General features: G+C 52.4%; 6 protein-coding genes across 6 annotated transcripts; 2 read left to right on the top strand and 4 right to left on the bottom strand.

Annotated features, from left to right (window-relative positions):
- Positions 1-883: 883 nt before the first annotated feature.
- On the bottom strand, positions 884-2,013 carry K437DRAFT_257826 (HSP20-like chaperone; the record flags this gene model as incomplete). The annotated part of the gene is made up of 3 exons (XM_013386608.1): positions 1,314-2,013; positions 1,138-1,236; positions 884-1,071 (listed from the first exon to the last, which is right to left on the bottom strand). The coding sequence occupies exons 1-3, from the start codon at positions 1,768-1,770 to the stop codon at positions 887-889; spliced, it is 741 nt and encodes a 246-aa protein (XP_013242062.1). The 5' UTR covers positions 1,771-2,013.
- A 649-nt stretch (positions 2,014-2,662) lies between these two features.
- K437DRAFT_269367 (RNA-binding domain-containing protein) lies at positions 2,663-3,458 on the top strand (the record flags this gene model as incomplete). The annotated part of the gene is made up of 3 exons (XM_013386607.1): positions 2,663-2,845; positions 2,918-3,365; positions 3,445-3,458. 3 exons carry the CDS (start codon positions 2,663-2,665, stop codon positions 3,456-3,458), a joined length of 645 nt encoding a protein of 214 aa, XP_013242061.1.
- A 6-nt stretch (positions 3,459-3,464) lies between these two features.
- Positions 3,465-5,124, bottom strand: K437DRAFT_160152 (uncharacterized protein). The gene is made up of 2 exons (XM_013386606.1): positions 5,120-5,124; positions 3,465-5,041 (listed from the first exon to the last, which is right to left on the bottom strand). The coding sequence occupies exon 2, from the start codon at positions 4,883-4,885 to the stop codon at positions 3,539-3,541; it is 1,347 nt and encodes a 448-aa protein (XP_013242060.1). The 5' UTR covers positions 4,886-5,041; positions 5,120-5,124; the 3' UTR covers positions 3,465-3,538.
- A 3,261-nt stretch (positions 5,125-8,385) lies between these two features.
- K437DRAFT_226146 (TBC-domain-containing protein) lies at positions 8,386-9,425 on the top strand (the record flags this gene model as incomplete). The annotated part of the gene is made up of 2 exons (XM_013386605.1): positions 8,386-8,806; positions 8,878-9,425. The coding sequence occupies 2 exons, from the start codon at positions 8,386-8,388 to the stop codon at positions 9,423-9,425; spliced, it is 969 nt and encodes a 322-aa protein (XP_013242059.1).
- A 3,386-nt stretch (positions 9,426-12,811) lies between these two features.
- K437DRAFT_160041 (uncharacterized protein) lies at positions 12,812-13,364 on the bottom strand. Its single transcript, XM_013386604.1, has 2 exons — positions 13,041-13,364; positions 12,812-12,947 (listed from the first exon to the last, which is right to left on the bottom strand). Exon 1 carries the CDS (start codon positions 13,295-13,297, stop codon positions 13,061-13,063), a length of 237 nt encoding a protein of 78 aa, XP_013242058.1. The 5' UTR covers positions 13,298-13,364; the 3' UTR covers positions 12,812-12,947; positions 13,041-13,060.
- A 231-nt stretch (positions 13,365-13,595) lies between these two features.
- Positions 13,596-14,364, bottom strand: K437DRAFT_257821 (uncharacterized protein). Its single transcript, XM_013386603.1, has one exon. The coding sequence runs from the start codon at positions 14,143-14,145 to the stop codon at positions 13,630-13,632; it is 516 nt and encodes a 171-aa protein (XP_013242057.1). The 5' UTR covers positions 14,146-14,364; the 3' UTR covers positions 13,596-13,629.
- Between the last annotated feature and the right edge of the window lie 988 nt (positions 14,365-15,352).

Raw genomic sequence — 15,352 nt, 5'->3', positions numbered from 1 at the left:
CGTTGGTTTGTACCTCCATCATATTGTCGCATAGGCTCGAGGTACAACGAGGAGGCGATCGTGTTGAAGTTCAATATGTGCTCGGTGCGGTGCATTTCCCTCATTAGACATTGCCTGTGACCGCGTACTTGAAACGCAAACACTGGCGATTCTGAGGAAACAAGGTTTTTGGTAGTTGTCCCTTTCATGTTGCATCTGTGAATGAAATGAGTGGTCATGGTATAGCTTTGGAAAATCGCGAGCTTGCCAACAGGGGGGGGGGCAGCCTCCTTGATTTGATGCTGTTGCTCCTCACTCAGTTTCATGATTCATGGCTCATCGTACATATACGAGCGCAACCCCGATGGCGACAAATTCAGCGCCGACTGATATGTTCAGCTGTGTCGCGGCTGAAGGAAAGCGCTTCGGCATTCTCATCCAATCGCAATTGCCAAGCATGCAATGCTTTGGCAATCAATCCCATCATTTGGCCTCTGAATACTGAATGCCAGTCGTCTGTGAACTCGAATATCAACAATCAGCTATCAATTGACAACCACTTCCATTCGAAAGGCGCTACCGTGTCTGTCTCTATGCAGCGGTTATGCGCCCGAGGCATGCTTTTGATGGTTGAGTGAGAATCACCAGTGAACTCGAATACCAACGGCTTTGGGCGACGCGATACGTGGAAATCGCCACTCCACACGGTGCTTAGAGAGAAGGGAAAATCGTGCGGATCGCGGTTTTATGTCTCCATCTCGCCTTGGCGGAAGCATCACACAATCACTCGAGTCGAGGACGTCATGTCAAGGCTAAGCTCGGCCATTTTGAGATGTGTTTCATTGGGAGGGTAGGCTACGCAACATTTACATGGGCGCAACAAGCTCCAGCTTCCCGGCGAATCAGCCTAGTCGATGGATTCGATGTCCTTAGCACTCTTGCTTTTCGCATTCTCTGCAGTGGAAGTCTCTGCTGGTGCGGCTTCGCCTGCCTGTGCTTCATCATCGCTGTCTTCCTCATCTTCAGCGGAGTCGAAGTCACCCATGCCGCTGCCGGCACCGCCCATGTTCTTAAGCATTTCTTGAATATCCACTGGAGCAGAGCAGAGGTTTGTCAGCATTCAAAGAGCACAGTCGTAGCGACTGAGGGCATACTCACTGCCACCCATGCCGCCCATGCCGCCCATGCCGCCCATACCGCCCATACCGCCCATGCCGCCCATACCGCCCATGTCGCCCATGCCCATCATATCTCCCACTTGTTATGGGTAGAGAAGGAAAAAAACGGTTAGAACGAGAGGAGACAAGTTTGGACCGAAAGTCCGAACTACTCACTGCCACCCATACCGCCCATGCCGCCCATGCCGCCCATGACGTCGTCCAAGTCGCCAGACTGCTCGTCTTCGTCTACCCACTTGTCGAAATCAGTCTTGACATTATGCAGCCTGATCTTCTCCTTGCTGAGCCGTGGCCAGTATTCCAGCTTCTTCTCCTTCTTTCGCAGCACGAGGTAGAGAGACTTGTCTGTCTGGGATTGCTTGGAGTTCTCAACGTCGATTTCTTCGAAAAAGTCGAGCTTGAAGGCATAGTGCTTTTCCTCAATCCCTTTCGTTGAGTCTGCGGGGACATGAGCTTCAAATTCAAAACCTGTTGGCTTGAGGTCGAGCTTTGTCTGTGGAGCTAGGGGTAGGTTCGGCACGTTGATCGTAACCATGACTACGCATTGGTCTTCGGAGTCTGCCGATGAGCGCTGCGCCCAGATAATCTCTGGGGCGGTGGATTGGGGCGTCATTTTGAAAGCTTACGATGTTAGAGATGGATCCAATGTGTGCCTTCAATCTCTTTGATGGGGCTAGGCAGATGGGGGTTTTGATTAGAAGGGAATGCCATGCCTTTTCAAGGATCACAACTTGTCAGGCGCTCTCAAGAAGATCATCTGTGGAAGGAGACAGAAGCTTAGAGAGCCACGTTGCGACCCTGCTGCAGTGGAGCAGTCAAAGTCAGATGAGAGGCTCTCGACAGCAGGAAGTGGCATATTCTCGGCCGAGAGGGTCGGTTCCGCACTTGGCCCTTCACAAAATTTTGCCCCCTTCGACGGTTGGTGCACACCTTTTGTCACGGCTGCTCGTGATCGATCCTTCAAGGCTGGGCTTCGCGACATGCCAGGCAGCATTTGGTGACCAACCCTTTATACCTTTCTTACTCGTGCTTTGACAGTGCGAAAGCCGATACCGTGCACTGCGAAAGAAGGAGCAAGAAAGCGATAACTCCGCCCAACTATGGTTGCGTCAAAGAAAGCGGCGGCTGCGACAGCAGCAAAAGGCAAAAAGCGCGCAAGAGAGGGGGATGCGGCGACAAAAGATGTACCAGTCAAAAAGGCTGTTAGGTTAGCTGCTTCGGTTACTAAGCCAACCAATGTTGACAAAGGAACGGTCAAAGTAAAAGATTCTACCAAGGCTGTTACGGCAACATCGTCCCGAAGGCCTGGCAAAGTTGATGCTTCAGCGCCCCAGAAGCTCAAATCCGCCAAGAAAGGTACTGCTGCGATCAAGACAGCAAAGCCAACCGCCAGGCACGTTTCTGATGATGAGGAATCTAGTGATGACGCTGAACAGGCCGAGGAAGACGCTGCGCATGTAGCAGCAAGCTCAACTTTGAAAGGTCTGGCCGATCTAGGCGTAGAAATGGCCAGCGACCTGGAAGACGACGACGACGACAACGAACAAGATGAAGAGGATGATAAAGGCGTTGGAAGGAACGCTCCGATCGTTGATGTAGTCAAATTGCCTAGCAGCAAGGACGAAAAAGCAGTCAAAGCCCGGCTGGACGCCGTTGGAAAGAAGAGGAAGCGCGACGGCGCAAGCGCTGTGCGTGCGCTTTCTGCTCAGGCTGCTTCCAAGTTCTCTTGACTGACATCGCGCATTGGCTTTTGCACGCAGAACGTAAAAGCGGGTGTGTTATACATCGGTCGCATCCCAAGGGGATTCTATGAAAATGAGATGCGATCCTACTTTTCGCAATTTGGCAATGTCACCCGTCTGCGCCTCTCCCGAAACAAGAAAACAGGGGCGCCGAAACACTACGGCTTCATCGAATTCGATGACGTGGAGGTCGCGCAGATTGTGCAAGAGACCATGGACAATTATCTTCTCATGGGGCATCTACTTCAGGTCAAGATGATTCCTCAGGACAAAGTCCACGCTGATCTGTTCAAAGGAGCGAATCGCAAATGGAGAGGGTCTACAGGCACTCGGCGAGAGCGTACGCTCCACGATCAGCCCCGAACGAAGGAGGAGCAGGAGGTGGTGGAGAAGAAACTGTTGCAACGGCAGACGCAGAGGAAAGCTGCTCTGAAGAAGAAAGGCATCGAGTACGGTTTTCCAGGGTGTGAGTACATGCGCCTCAGGCGTTGACCATGGTTGTCTTGAGCTGATGGTGTGAATATTTCTTGGCGCTTATTTGTTAGACCAAGTTGTTTAATAGACTCAATCATTACCAGCAATTCAACACCTGTGTAGATTTGCTTGATGTGTGGAGATCCGCATCGAAATGCGGCAAAGTCAGGCCCTTCCTTTCTGAGATTTGCGCTTGGCCTTTTCTGCAGCGTGTTGCATCTCGAGCTCCAGCTCGCGCTCATCTTCCTTTCGGGCAATCTTGGCAGCTCTCCTCTCTTCCTGTTCCACTTCTTCGATTGCTGCTTCCATGTCATCGTCATCAGAGTCGACAGAGTCGTACGAGGGCTTGTCGCGTCCCCTTCTCAGCATCGCCAGTACATCTGGCGGAAGATTTGATTTGCCACCTTGGCTGCTTGGCCGCCGTCGATCGACGTCCAATTCTGATTCTTCACTGTTGTAGTCTTCGTTGGGTTCTGTCTCACTCCCGTCGTCTGAACTGTCCGAATTTTGTTGCTTCTGAGCTCGCTTCTCTGCTTCCATTTGCAAAAATCGCTCTCTCGCAGTCACCTTGTGAGTTGTGATGGCTGCTTTCCCTTTGCTGCCTCGAGCCTTCTGGTTTGCCTGAGAGTCATGAGTAGACCTTGCTCTGTCGGTTGCCATTCCCTTTCCTTTCTCTTTCGAGCGCTCCTCCCTCCAGGCTTCCTTATCCCTCGCTGCGGCGAGCATCTCTGGCCGCAGGGGAGCGCCAGGCAGGAAGTCGGCTGGATCGATTGTCGGTTGTCTCTGTCGCGGTGGAGTAAGAACCTTGCTTGAAGTGGATGAAGCTGCTCTTTTAGTTGGCCGCAAATCCTGGACATCGCTTGCGTCAGTCGAGTCGCTCAAGAAGCCAATAGGCTCCTTCTTTTTCCGCTTTTTCTCCATTGCCTTCTTGCGCCGCTGGTCGAGTTTGCGCCGCTCGTCATCTACTGTCCTGCCGCTACCACTGCCGGGGCTGGTCAACTTTCGCCTTTCCCGATACTCCCTTTCGATATCTTCAATGCTTCGTCGGTCGCGCTCTTTACCAGACAGCTTGATGTGGTCTGCATTGTTGTACTTTTCCCGTATATTCTTCAGTCTGGATAACGGCGATGAACTTGATGACGGTTTTGCAGACGGTGCCTTCCCTAAGGTTGGAGCTCGTTTGGAGACCGGCATTCCAAGCTGCTTGGCCAGCTTTTCCCTTCTCCTTTCCTCCCTCGTCAAGTCCGGCTTTTCGCCCATCACTTTGGCCTTGCGCCTGGCATCTGATATATTCCTGCTGATTGCTTGTCTTTCACTTTGATTCTTGATCTTGCTCATTTGTTCAGATGCCTTGCGTACCTTCTTGTCCATCACTTTGGCCGCGGCAGCGGCGAATGCTGCAGGTGATCTCGATGGCCCCGCCGTCTCCGCTTCCTCTTCCCGCTGCCGCTGCTCGTTCAGCTTTCTCTGAAGCTCTGCCCGTTGCTTACGCTCCTGTTCAGCTTTTTGCATCCTGAGCTGCCTCTCTCGTTCTTGGACCTTTCGCTCTTGCTGTTCACGCGCAATGCGAGCCAAGGCTGCTTGGCGAGCGTTTTCTGCATTCTGAGCCTGCAATGCTTGGTCCGCAAGCTTGGCCCGCTCGAGCGCTTGGATCTTCAAAGCGCTGATCTGTGTGTCGCCCATGGAAAGAGCGGTCATCTTCCGATGTGCAATCGAAGCAAGTACTGCTCCAGTATCAACTCACACCTGCCGCCATTTTGTATTGGAGCGTCTCAAAATAGTCCTGAACTCCGTTCACTCCTCTCGGCCGGGGGACCGGATTGACTCTAAGCTCGTTACTCTCTTTTCATTCGTCCCCGAACGCACAGGGGGTCTCGCTGGCGGATAGCGAACACCGCTAAAAGTTGTATAGGCTAATCAGGACGTGAGATGAGGAGAGGGATGGGATGGCGAGGTGATCCTAATTTCCAATTGCTAAGCATGGATTGCCGCGCGGCAACATGCGAATCACATGTTATGCACGAAAACCCTAGCTGTTTGTCGGTCGCGAGAGTCGTGGCTCGTCCTCCCTCCCATACCGTCATCGCTCTGTTTGTATTATTAGCTACAAGTGTCTGATGTTTCAAATGCTTGAAGCAGCTTGGGTTGTTTATGCCTTTCGTTGCACCCAGGAGCCGTAATCTGAAGCTCTGCTAGTGTCGATCTAACCGCCAGAGATAATTTCAATTCCTCTCGAGTGGACTCGAGGACGGCTTTGCGAATGTTCCTCGTTGGCATCGTCAATTGAACATGCCTGCATGCCCGCGGTAACCTGCCGCCATCTGTGGGCGCCTACGGTTGGCGGGGAGCCAGGTAAATGTCGGCTGAATCCTCCCTTGAATAAATATCTGCAGTACTGATGTATGGGTCTCTTCTCCACTTGCATGAAGATCAGGATGGACGATAGTCAAGGCAACCAGACTGCCACCCCGTCGTCATCAATAACAGTGGCAATGGTAGACCCCTTACTTGGAAGCACATTCGATGTCCCGCTCGTAGAAGGCCGCACCGATGGCCATCCGACAAGCTATTTTGAGCTGACAAGAAAGACTGCGGAAGCAGTACAGAGAGCGCAGGGGCTGCAAGGGGCCCCATACAATGGCAACGGGGCCTCAAGGCTTACTCCTTCACGTCCTACCTCTGTGGCAGCAGGTGTGGAGACGAGGTCTGAAGAGACGGACTTGCCGAGTACATGCTGTGGCTCGCGTGACGATTCGGCCGAGGCATCTCTCCACTCTGTTCCGATAGATGGGGTCTCGCACCCGAGCCCAGCAAGCGAGGAACAGACGCCAGTCGCATCCAGATCCAGACATCGTACTGGCGCCACGGGGATCGTCTCTATGATGCTTGTCGATGGTGACGACGATGAGGAAGCAGCGGAAGGGGGTTTTGATGCGGCTTTGAGCCTCCTGTTTTCCTTACTTCAGATGAGCGATGCAGAACTGGAACGGCACACGGCTAATCACCGCGGCGGGACGTCAGCTCTTCTGCGAGCTGCTTCTAGAGGGCTAGCATATGCGCGAGACGACCTCGCTCTACACATAGAAGAATCAACAACCAGGATTGCTGCCCTTGAACACACTCTGCATCAGCAACAAGATACTTCATCACGGCGGGAACGTGCTCTTGTTGACCTCGCACGCAAACATGGCGCTGGTGAAGGCGAAATTGAGCGCTGTTTGGCTCGTGTCTCAGAGCAGCAGACAGCGGCGCAAAAGGTGGCAAGGGAACAGCGCATGCTAGATCTCTCGTTACAGGAGGCAATGTCAGAAGCGATCAGCCGGGAGGATGCGGAGGACATGGAGGAGAGACCCGAGAGTGGTCAGCCACCTCAGACAGAAGCGGGTCGCGTGACGCGTTCCACCCATCCATTACGAGGAAACAACAGCTCTATTTCTGTAGACTCGTCAACAGACGATCATCGTCGCAAGGCAGGACGCAAGCGATCTGAATCTATGGCTAGCATATCGGTAGTATCCGTGGCGACGAGTCGACGCACGGAAGGCAGTGCCCTGACCGACTGGGCCAGTGGGCTCATGCCTTGGGGTGCAGGAAGCAAGAAGGCCTCAGCGAGCATCTCTCCTACGAGTTCGACCAGCATTGCACCTGGTGAGCTCACCGTTGGGAATTCATCCACAGAGGATGAGGCCGATTCGGCCGATGGAACGGCTTCGGTCAAGGCCGGTCACTGCTCTTCTTCGTCACGCGCTTCGTCATCCAGCCAAGCGCGGGCTTCTTCACGTAGATCCGCAAACACGCTGAGCATCTTTGGGGGGATCGCTTGGAGACGCACGGCGCGACAAGCGCCTTCGGATGCACCGAATGCGGAAGTCGAGGAAGATCATGATATAAGCACAAATGCCGGAGACGAGCATGCCCCCTCGACAGCAGTCCAGGGTCTACGAGCCGTCACAGCTGAAATGGCAGCTTCGGGAGCATCTATACAGACACCTGTGCGCGAAGCCTTTGATGCGAGCGATCTGCACGAACATGGGGAAGATACTGTCAAGGTGAAAGCACCTCTCTCGTCGCCCCAGTTGCGTCATGTACTTGCTGTCTACGCAGATTCGGCTTCCGCATTTCAAGCCGAGGATGTCAGATCGACCTCCACTAACTTCTCTGCGCCTGACCTGCCTGTGTCAAGGGGACTCGATCAGTGCCAAGGCTCTCTCGAGCCGACACTCGTTGCTAGTCAAGTCATATCACGGAGTCGGACTTCCGCTGCCGAGGGTCTCCGACTTGGCGGCTCCACTTCTGTCGACCCCCTGCGCGCTCTACAAGATCCAAGAACGCTGGATACCAGCAAAGAAAGAACACCAAATGTGACACGGCTGCCACAGATATATGGCAACGCTTCTACAGATCCCTATCTCCCTCTCACTCCCGCTCCCGTCAAGACGTTGGAGCTGCAGACAATGGTGCCCAAGGAGGCGCGGCCTCCCACGCTTGCGGGGCAGCGTTTGGTGAGCGCATCTCCGTATGAGCATGGTGCGGACCCTTTCGAGGTGTACGGCGGTTCCGGTCAAGAACTGCCCGAGGCTGGCCCCGGCCGTCCCTCGGACACGAGCTTGACGGACCGGTACGGCTTCATGTATTGCGCTACACCTTCAGATCTGCGAATGCTCCGGCAGGCACGAGCAGCTAGTACGGTTGCGCCAGCACCGCTCGCCGGGACTCGAGTTGAGCCAGCAACTGACAGCGAAGAAGAGACGGATTCGGCGGGCAGCATCGAGGCCATCAAACGGCCCCCTGCGAGCTGTGGGTCTTCTTTCATAATGGGGCACGCAGAGAAAGCAAAGGCGATGACACAGGCATCTAGCATCAATGTCTCGACGCGCACGAATGAGGAGGAGACAGCCGAGCGGAGGAGCACGGTGAAGCACTTGCTCAAGCAGCTCGACGAAATGTACGACGAACAGCAAGCTCAGCAGAGGATCAAGTGGGATTCTTTCCTCAAAGAGCGGCAGGACAAGATGCAGACCCTGCGAAGGAAACCAAGAAAAGCGCTACCTCTTCAGGACGAGGCAGCCGAAGGTCTGTTGGACGCTACCCTGACCTTGGTAGGAATCGCTCAGATGGGGACGACCAAGACTGGCAAGGAAGATTGGCGCCACTTTCTCAAGCTCTGCATTTCCGGCATCCCTCTTTCGTATCGCTCTCAAGTGTGGTCCGAATGCTCTGGCGTGAATGAAATGGCAGAGCCTGGGCGGTACGAGGAATTACTAAGCGAACATAACGGCGAACAAAATCAATGCCTCACGCAAATTGACCTCGACGTCCATCGCACCATGCCAACGAATGTCTTTTTCGGAGGCGATGGGCCAGGGGTTCCCAAGCTCCGTCGTGTACTAGTCGCCTTTTCATGGTACGATGTAGAAATTGGTTATTGCCAGGGTGAGGTCGTCCGACTTCTTTTTGATTAGACCATGCGCGCCTTGCTGACATGCTTTGATTTGATTTTGCAGCGATGAACAACATTGCGGCAACGCTGCTCCTTACCGAGCCAAGCGAATCGAAGAGCTTCTGGCTACTGGTCTGCTTGATTGAGAAGATCATGCCGCGCGACTACTATACGTCGCACCTCCTCACTTCTCAAGCCGACCAGAGGGTGTTGATCGAGTACACCGGCGAGCTCCTTCCCAAGATTTGGGCGCACATCGAGGGCCTCGGCGTCGATCTTCCAGCCGTCACTTTTGCATGGTTTCTGTCCCTTTACACCGACTGTCTCCCGGTGGAAGTCCTTTTCCGCGTGTGGGATCTGCTCTTCGTGGAAGGGATGGTTACTCTCTTCCGCGTGGCACTTGCCATACTTGAGCTTCACGAGGAGGCTATCTTGGAGACCCAATCAGCGGCTGCTTTTTACAGCCTTATGCATAGGACAACCGGCCAGCTTTTTCACGCAGATAAGCTCGTTCAAGCTGCGTCTACGCTCCGCGATAGAGTCAAGCACACTGATATTACGAGCCGCAGAACATATCACATTGATGCCTTGCGCCAAGAACTAGGTCTTTGATACCTCTATCATCTGTAGCATAAGCATCTGCCTGTCCGACCTAAATACTCGATTTTGCGGAACCTGATCAGCGTGATAGACGCTCACATGCAAGGATGCAGAGTAATTCAATGGATGTTCATGGGGTAAAGAAAGAGCGACAAGTGGGACGGCTAAGACACATATTGAACTGCGCATTAGGGTTAGGGTTAGTGAACTGTCGACACTTGCAAGCAGTCGTTTAAGTTAGGGTTAGGGTATGGATATTGAGCAAAAGGTCCGAAATTTAACGAAGACAGGAACAGCCGCAAGTCTGTCACGATTTCGCTTGGCAGGGCCGACCGGACGCCGTCAAAGCGCAGCTATACGGTTTGCTGGAGGCGCCGGTCCGAAAGTCCTCTCCTGCAAGGAGGCACTCATAGTGGAGATTCTGGCCACGACGAGGCATCGTACGCCAACGTGAATTGGGTGTACGACTTTTACATTGACGACATTGGCGCAGCTGGTTATATCATTGATGGCAACACTGACTACGGCATGGCGTATCAATTCGCCAATGCAATAAACGCGATTCAGCTTAAACCATATGCTGCCTTTTGCGGCAATATTGCGGACGGGGGCCCTCGCGGTAACCATGCATTCGGAGGGGTGATGACGGTCATTGCAAGCTGCTACGACCTCAAACAGATCGGCCCTGGTACCGATCGCAGACGTTGCAATGGCAACTCCAAATAGTGGAACGGAAATTAAATGAACGATGCTCTTTGCGCTGTGAGTTCACAAGGTGACAGGTATCGCATGTTTGCAGTGACTGATTTACGTATTCAATCCCTTCCATTCTTTGATCCCCAAAGCGGTCATTCAATTGGTGTCATAGACCTGCCGTTTCCTAGACTTCAACCCTTTTACATTTCATTCTGCACGTTTCATTTCGGTTTCTCTGGCAAGTGCTCGATGCCTTATGCCGGATCCTGTACAGCAACTTCCAACATTCTTGCCGTGCTTTTCACTCCTTACGAACATCGATTAGTCTTCGCACCATCAAAATGAGTGAGCATCCCCTGGGGTGGCCTCATTGACAAACTGCGATGGCATGTGCAATGTCGGGAGATTGTCAGAAAATGTGTCACGTCTCTGGGGACCAAGGCCACGACGGTGTCCTGCAGACGGTCTGTATTTCCTGGTTCTTCAACCCTTGAAGGAGCAGGAATGCAGCTGCTAAAAGGAGGTCGCTTTGCAGCCCAATGAAGCAGGCAGTGCAACAGTCCACTATGCACACCCATTCGCCTCAAGTCCTTGCAATCTTGCACATACAGCTTAGTTGCTGTTACAACGATTCTGGTATCCGATTCGCATCGTCCTAAGTGTTTGCTTTGACAGAAGCTGCTGTCTGTCCTCTACTCGTGTACGAAAGTCCTGGCAGTGTAAAAACACAATACTTTCTTTGTCTTCCAGACCGCACGAAGCGGGGAAGAATTGACATGGAATAATGCAACTAGACAATAAGAGTTTTGGAGCGTTCGGTTCCGGGCCCTCTTGTGACGAAGATGGCCGTGACCGCTGGCGTGCGCGAGCGAATCACAGGTCATGCTGTGGGTATTTAGCACATTGAGCGAAACTCCAGCCAGCAACGCCTCGGTGAAAGCACCTTGGTGTCTGTCTAGCTGGGCAGATTGAAAGTGCATGAGACTTTAATCATCACGTAAAGGTCAGCCGTACTTACCGAAATCAGTCGTGGTTGACCTTCTCGTTGATAGCCTACGTCTTTGCTCCTAAGCTTGGTTGCCCTTTTTCCAGGTCAATGCGAGGCAGACAAACCGTTGTTTACACAGCATGATATTTTACTAGTCGCTTTAAACCTGCTCGCGTTGTGAAGCGCGACTGAAGATGGGCCATCTATGCACTGATGAAACCTAATCGATCATGCGCTCTTTGCTAGGGAGATGTGGATCTAAGAGCTGCTCAAGTTGCTTTTTGGAAGATAGTCGCAGTCCGCCTCCAGATGATGATAGTGTTGATGTCTCTATCTTTTCCAAAGGCGCATAGATGTAGTAAGAGCGTGGTTGTTGCTTTCGGCGATATATATATTGACAAAGTTGAGCTTAGGAATAGTTATTCTTCGTTGACAACGGCGGACAACATTATTGCCAGGAGCTTTCAGTGAGGAATCCTGCCGTTAGGGGCGATGATTATGTCTCCGTTGTGCCGTCTGATATTGGAATCGAGATTCCGCAAGTTTAACAGCCGCTTTGCGGATGACGTTGACGACGAGGACCATCTTCTATTGAAATGATATTGTGCGACTGAGTCGTGTCTGCAATGGACCTCTGGCAAAGTGGATGGCGAGACTCTACGTGGGGTAGCAGGCAAGAAAGTGCTGGCATTGCTGTTTGCCAATAGGTTCCCGAACCAAGGAGGTTCCCATGCTTTGATGAATGACTAGAGTAAGCTCGTTGGATGCGCCCACACATCACCTCGATGGGGTGGTCGTGGGGGGCATTAGCACAAACCTTCAAGTCAATATTCTCGTGATGGCAGTGATCCAATAACAGCCATTCGTTTGGCATCCAGGTAGCCAGTAGGCAGAATTGAGGCTGTAAAAGTATTGTGAAGTAGCAAGCATATGGAGGAAATCTAAAGCTTGGCAGTTTGAAGAGGCAGCCAATGGCCCATGCCTTGAGGCAGAGTCTAGCCGCTCATTCCCGGAAGTACGGCAGCGAGCCAGAAACGTGAGCCTTGAAAGGGTTCTAAAATTTAATGAGGGCAACACTGAGACGGTCTGGCTTTAATCGATGTGAAGAAGAGTTGGACATGCGCGTTATCGTATTTGTATGGTTGTGGGGCATATGCAGGAATGTCAAGACCCCGATTCCACAACGCCACAGCCAGTCTCGGAACCCCCGAAGCACATGTATGTAGAGCCCAGCCGCCAGACGACGAGTCCCCACTAAGCTTGTTTTGTCTCAAACCGAAATTGCCTAGGTGACGATATCGTGCATGGTACCATGCATGTGCTCGTGTGCGGCTACTCTTCTGGGCTATCGCGCTTGTTGAGTTTGTAGGCTTGGTACTGTCAGCCGACCCATTCTTGGCTGAGTCCCCTCTAGTAGGAGTTGGGCTCATTCCATGAACTGCTGGGTTACGCTGCGTCAAGTGTTGTGCCCGATTAAAAGGCTGCAGCTACCTGTGCCGCGATGGGTCTACTAATTGCTCTTGTTCTTCTACCGTTACATTGTGGAGAACGGTTCTTTTTTCTTGCCCTCAGCCAGCAGACTGGATGCTCAAGGTCACTCTATCTGCCGGCTCAGTATGGCGCCAGACTAGGCATCGTCAAAGTTGAACTAGTATACAGATCGCAGCTGCTTCCGCCACTGCTTGTGTTTCGTGATGAGAACTTCGGCTTAGGGCTCCCGAAGGACGGCCTTCCTTACGAGATGTCCTGCTCTTGGCTTCGAAGGGCTCAGTATTGTATCGTGTCCACCGCTGGTCTTGATTCACGACACGAGTTCGTCAGGGCTCAAGCAACTTTGAGTGGCGAGTGATCTGCGTCATTCAAGCACACAGTTCAAGTCTCAGAACCTTTGGCCCAGCCAAGAAGTATCTCGAGCAGGTGACCGCCCCTGTGGATGCTCTCACTATGACTGGAGATGCGTATGTTACCTGATAGATTCGCGAAGACAATCGACGTAGCGCCATACGGTACGGCAAAACAAGCCTGTGACAGTCTTTTCAAAATCAAGGGCAATGTTGAGTGTATGGAATCTAAATGGGAATAAGTCGAAGAGTAGTTGATGAAGGGATAGGTAGTTGGACTTGGATAGACTATAGAGTGATACTACTAGGATGGTGTGGAGAGGAGTAAGGGAGCTAGCGAGTTCCTGTGATCTGCGCATTGCGGACCGACGCCGGACTGACAAGCGGGTACCGATATGGAGAGAAATTGAACAGTTCAAAGGGAGCATCTGAGAAGCGACGTGTTTTCCGGGTGTCTCCCAACAAAGCATATAGCATTTCCGAGAAACAATGTCCTCGTTCCATCATCTCCAAAAAATATAATGAAACTGAAGCATTCTTGGGATTCGTCAAATTGACCTGGCTGTGATACCAGAACTTATTCAAGTCGGCATCGAACGTGACAACAGCAAATGGGGTGCATGCAAGAGGCCACCCACACCGTAGATTGACGTGTGGATGAAATGCAAGCTATACAGTCCTTACATGCATTTCACTTTCGCTTCAGCACAGCGACCCAGACGTTCATAGGCTTCGTTCTCGACGCCTTGCCTTCTGGTAGCTGCTGAATAGCCTGTAAGAGTGCCTCGCCATGAGCCCGGATCGAAGCTTTCCGGACTATCTCTTCCGTTCTTTCTGCTTCTGAAAGCGCTCCTTCTCTTTCGAATGCCGTCCGAGCGATGTCTTGGGAATAGGCGGCCTCCCAACAGCCATCTTGCACGTCGTCTGAAGGCTGCATGAGCTCCGAGCCGATCAATTCCCATCCAGCGCTCTCGGACAGCTTGAGCATCTCCCGAGGCGATAGAACTGTACGGATATTTCCCTCTGAAAGCGGCTCAACAGACTGAAGAAGCACCGACAGAAGGTGTGGTAATGCTCGCAGGTCGTCTCCGATCGACAGTGACCATTCGGCAAGAAAAACATGCTGTGCCCCTGAGCGGTGCAATGCATCAAGGATTGAACCAAAGGTGGCGGCTGTAGGAAGGTAGTAGATCGAATGGACAAGCATGCCAGACGTGGGCGGTGAGGCTTTGGTCTCAGCACTATCAAGGTAGTGCACCGGATCGTCCTGGACCCAAGAGAGATGCGACCCCAGCGAACTTTCTGAGAGGTGCTGCTGCGCTTGGCCGAGAGTAAACGGCTCTCCTGTAAGGAAGTGAGCAACCTATCAGTCTACACCATGCACCCTTTCGCATTATTGATCCTTGTTTACCATAGTCAAGTCGAGCAGGATCGACGCCAATGACCGTAGCCTCCTCTCCTCCCTTCTTCAGCAAAGCCGCGGTGGCAGCAAGGTGATCTCCTTGCCCACAGCCGATATCTAAGGTCTTCGGGCCGAGTACGCTTACCAGCTGCTGTGGTCGAGCATCACCAGTGAGGGTTCTAGGAGTGGAGAGGATCTGCTGCCATGCCTTCAAAATCGCTATCCGATGGCGTGTCTGCGAGATCTGCGTCGAGCGCGAATTTGGACTTGCCAAGCTGTTCGCGGCGACCTCCTCCGGGTTGAGGGAGTCAAGCAGTTCAATGGTCGTTTTCATGTTGCTAACAAAACAAACAGGCACGCGCTTGATATTAGAAAGAGCCTATTGGTGATGCAGCAATTCAACAAGGACGCGCGATATATATATGAGAAGATATTATTCTCTGAAGAGTGTCACCGCTGTGGTTGCCTCCGTGTGGTTGTTCTACACATTTCGCTTATCGTGCGGCGTTTCCGATGAATGTTCATTTCCGGTTACCTTCCCAATATCCGTTTTTCCATCATTCATTCCTCTTAATTATACAACTAGGGGTCAGTGCGCATTCAATCTCAGTTTGGTAAAATGATTTCTTGCATGAGGGTGGATTGCGCCCGACCTGGGTAGCTCGCTGCAGCGCCGCATAAGTGTGGGCTTAGGACCAGCGGCGATCATCTTTTGTACGTATTCATGTCTCATTTGACGCTAGCGCTGATAGCATCAATTGTCCATCCGGCACTCGAACAAGCTCGTCTACGCATCTATCACGTTCTGATCACACCTGGCTCACCTGCGCCACGCGATTTGCAAGCAGCACTGTCTCGGTCTAACCGAACGAGACGCCGCCAATCAACAGCGGCGTGACGTTCGTGCTATTCACCTTGGACCTGTTGTTCTACCTCTGCTAGACAAATACCGCCATGCATACGAGAGTGCTGCGTGGAACCTGTTGTTCGCATTTGTTCCTCAGGTTACCTT

Source organism: Tilletiaria anomala, assembly GCF_000711695.1.
Source record: "Tilletiaria anomala UBC 951 chromosome Unknown K437scaffold_69, whole genome shotgun sequence".
NCBI lineage: Eukaryota > Fungi > Basidiomycota > Exobasidiomycetes > Georgefischeriales > Tilletiariaceae > Tilletiaria > Tilletiaria anomala.
The sequence above is the reverse complement of the archived record's forward strand: the minus strand, read 5'-3'. Positions and strand labels throughout refer to the sequence as shown.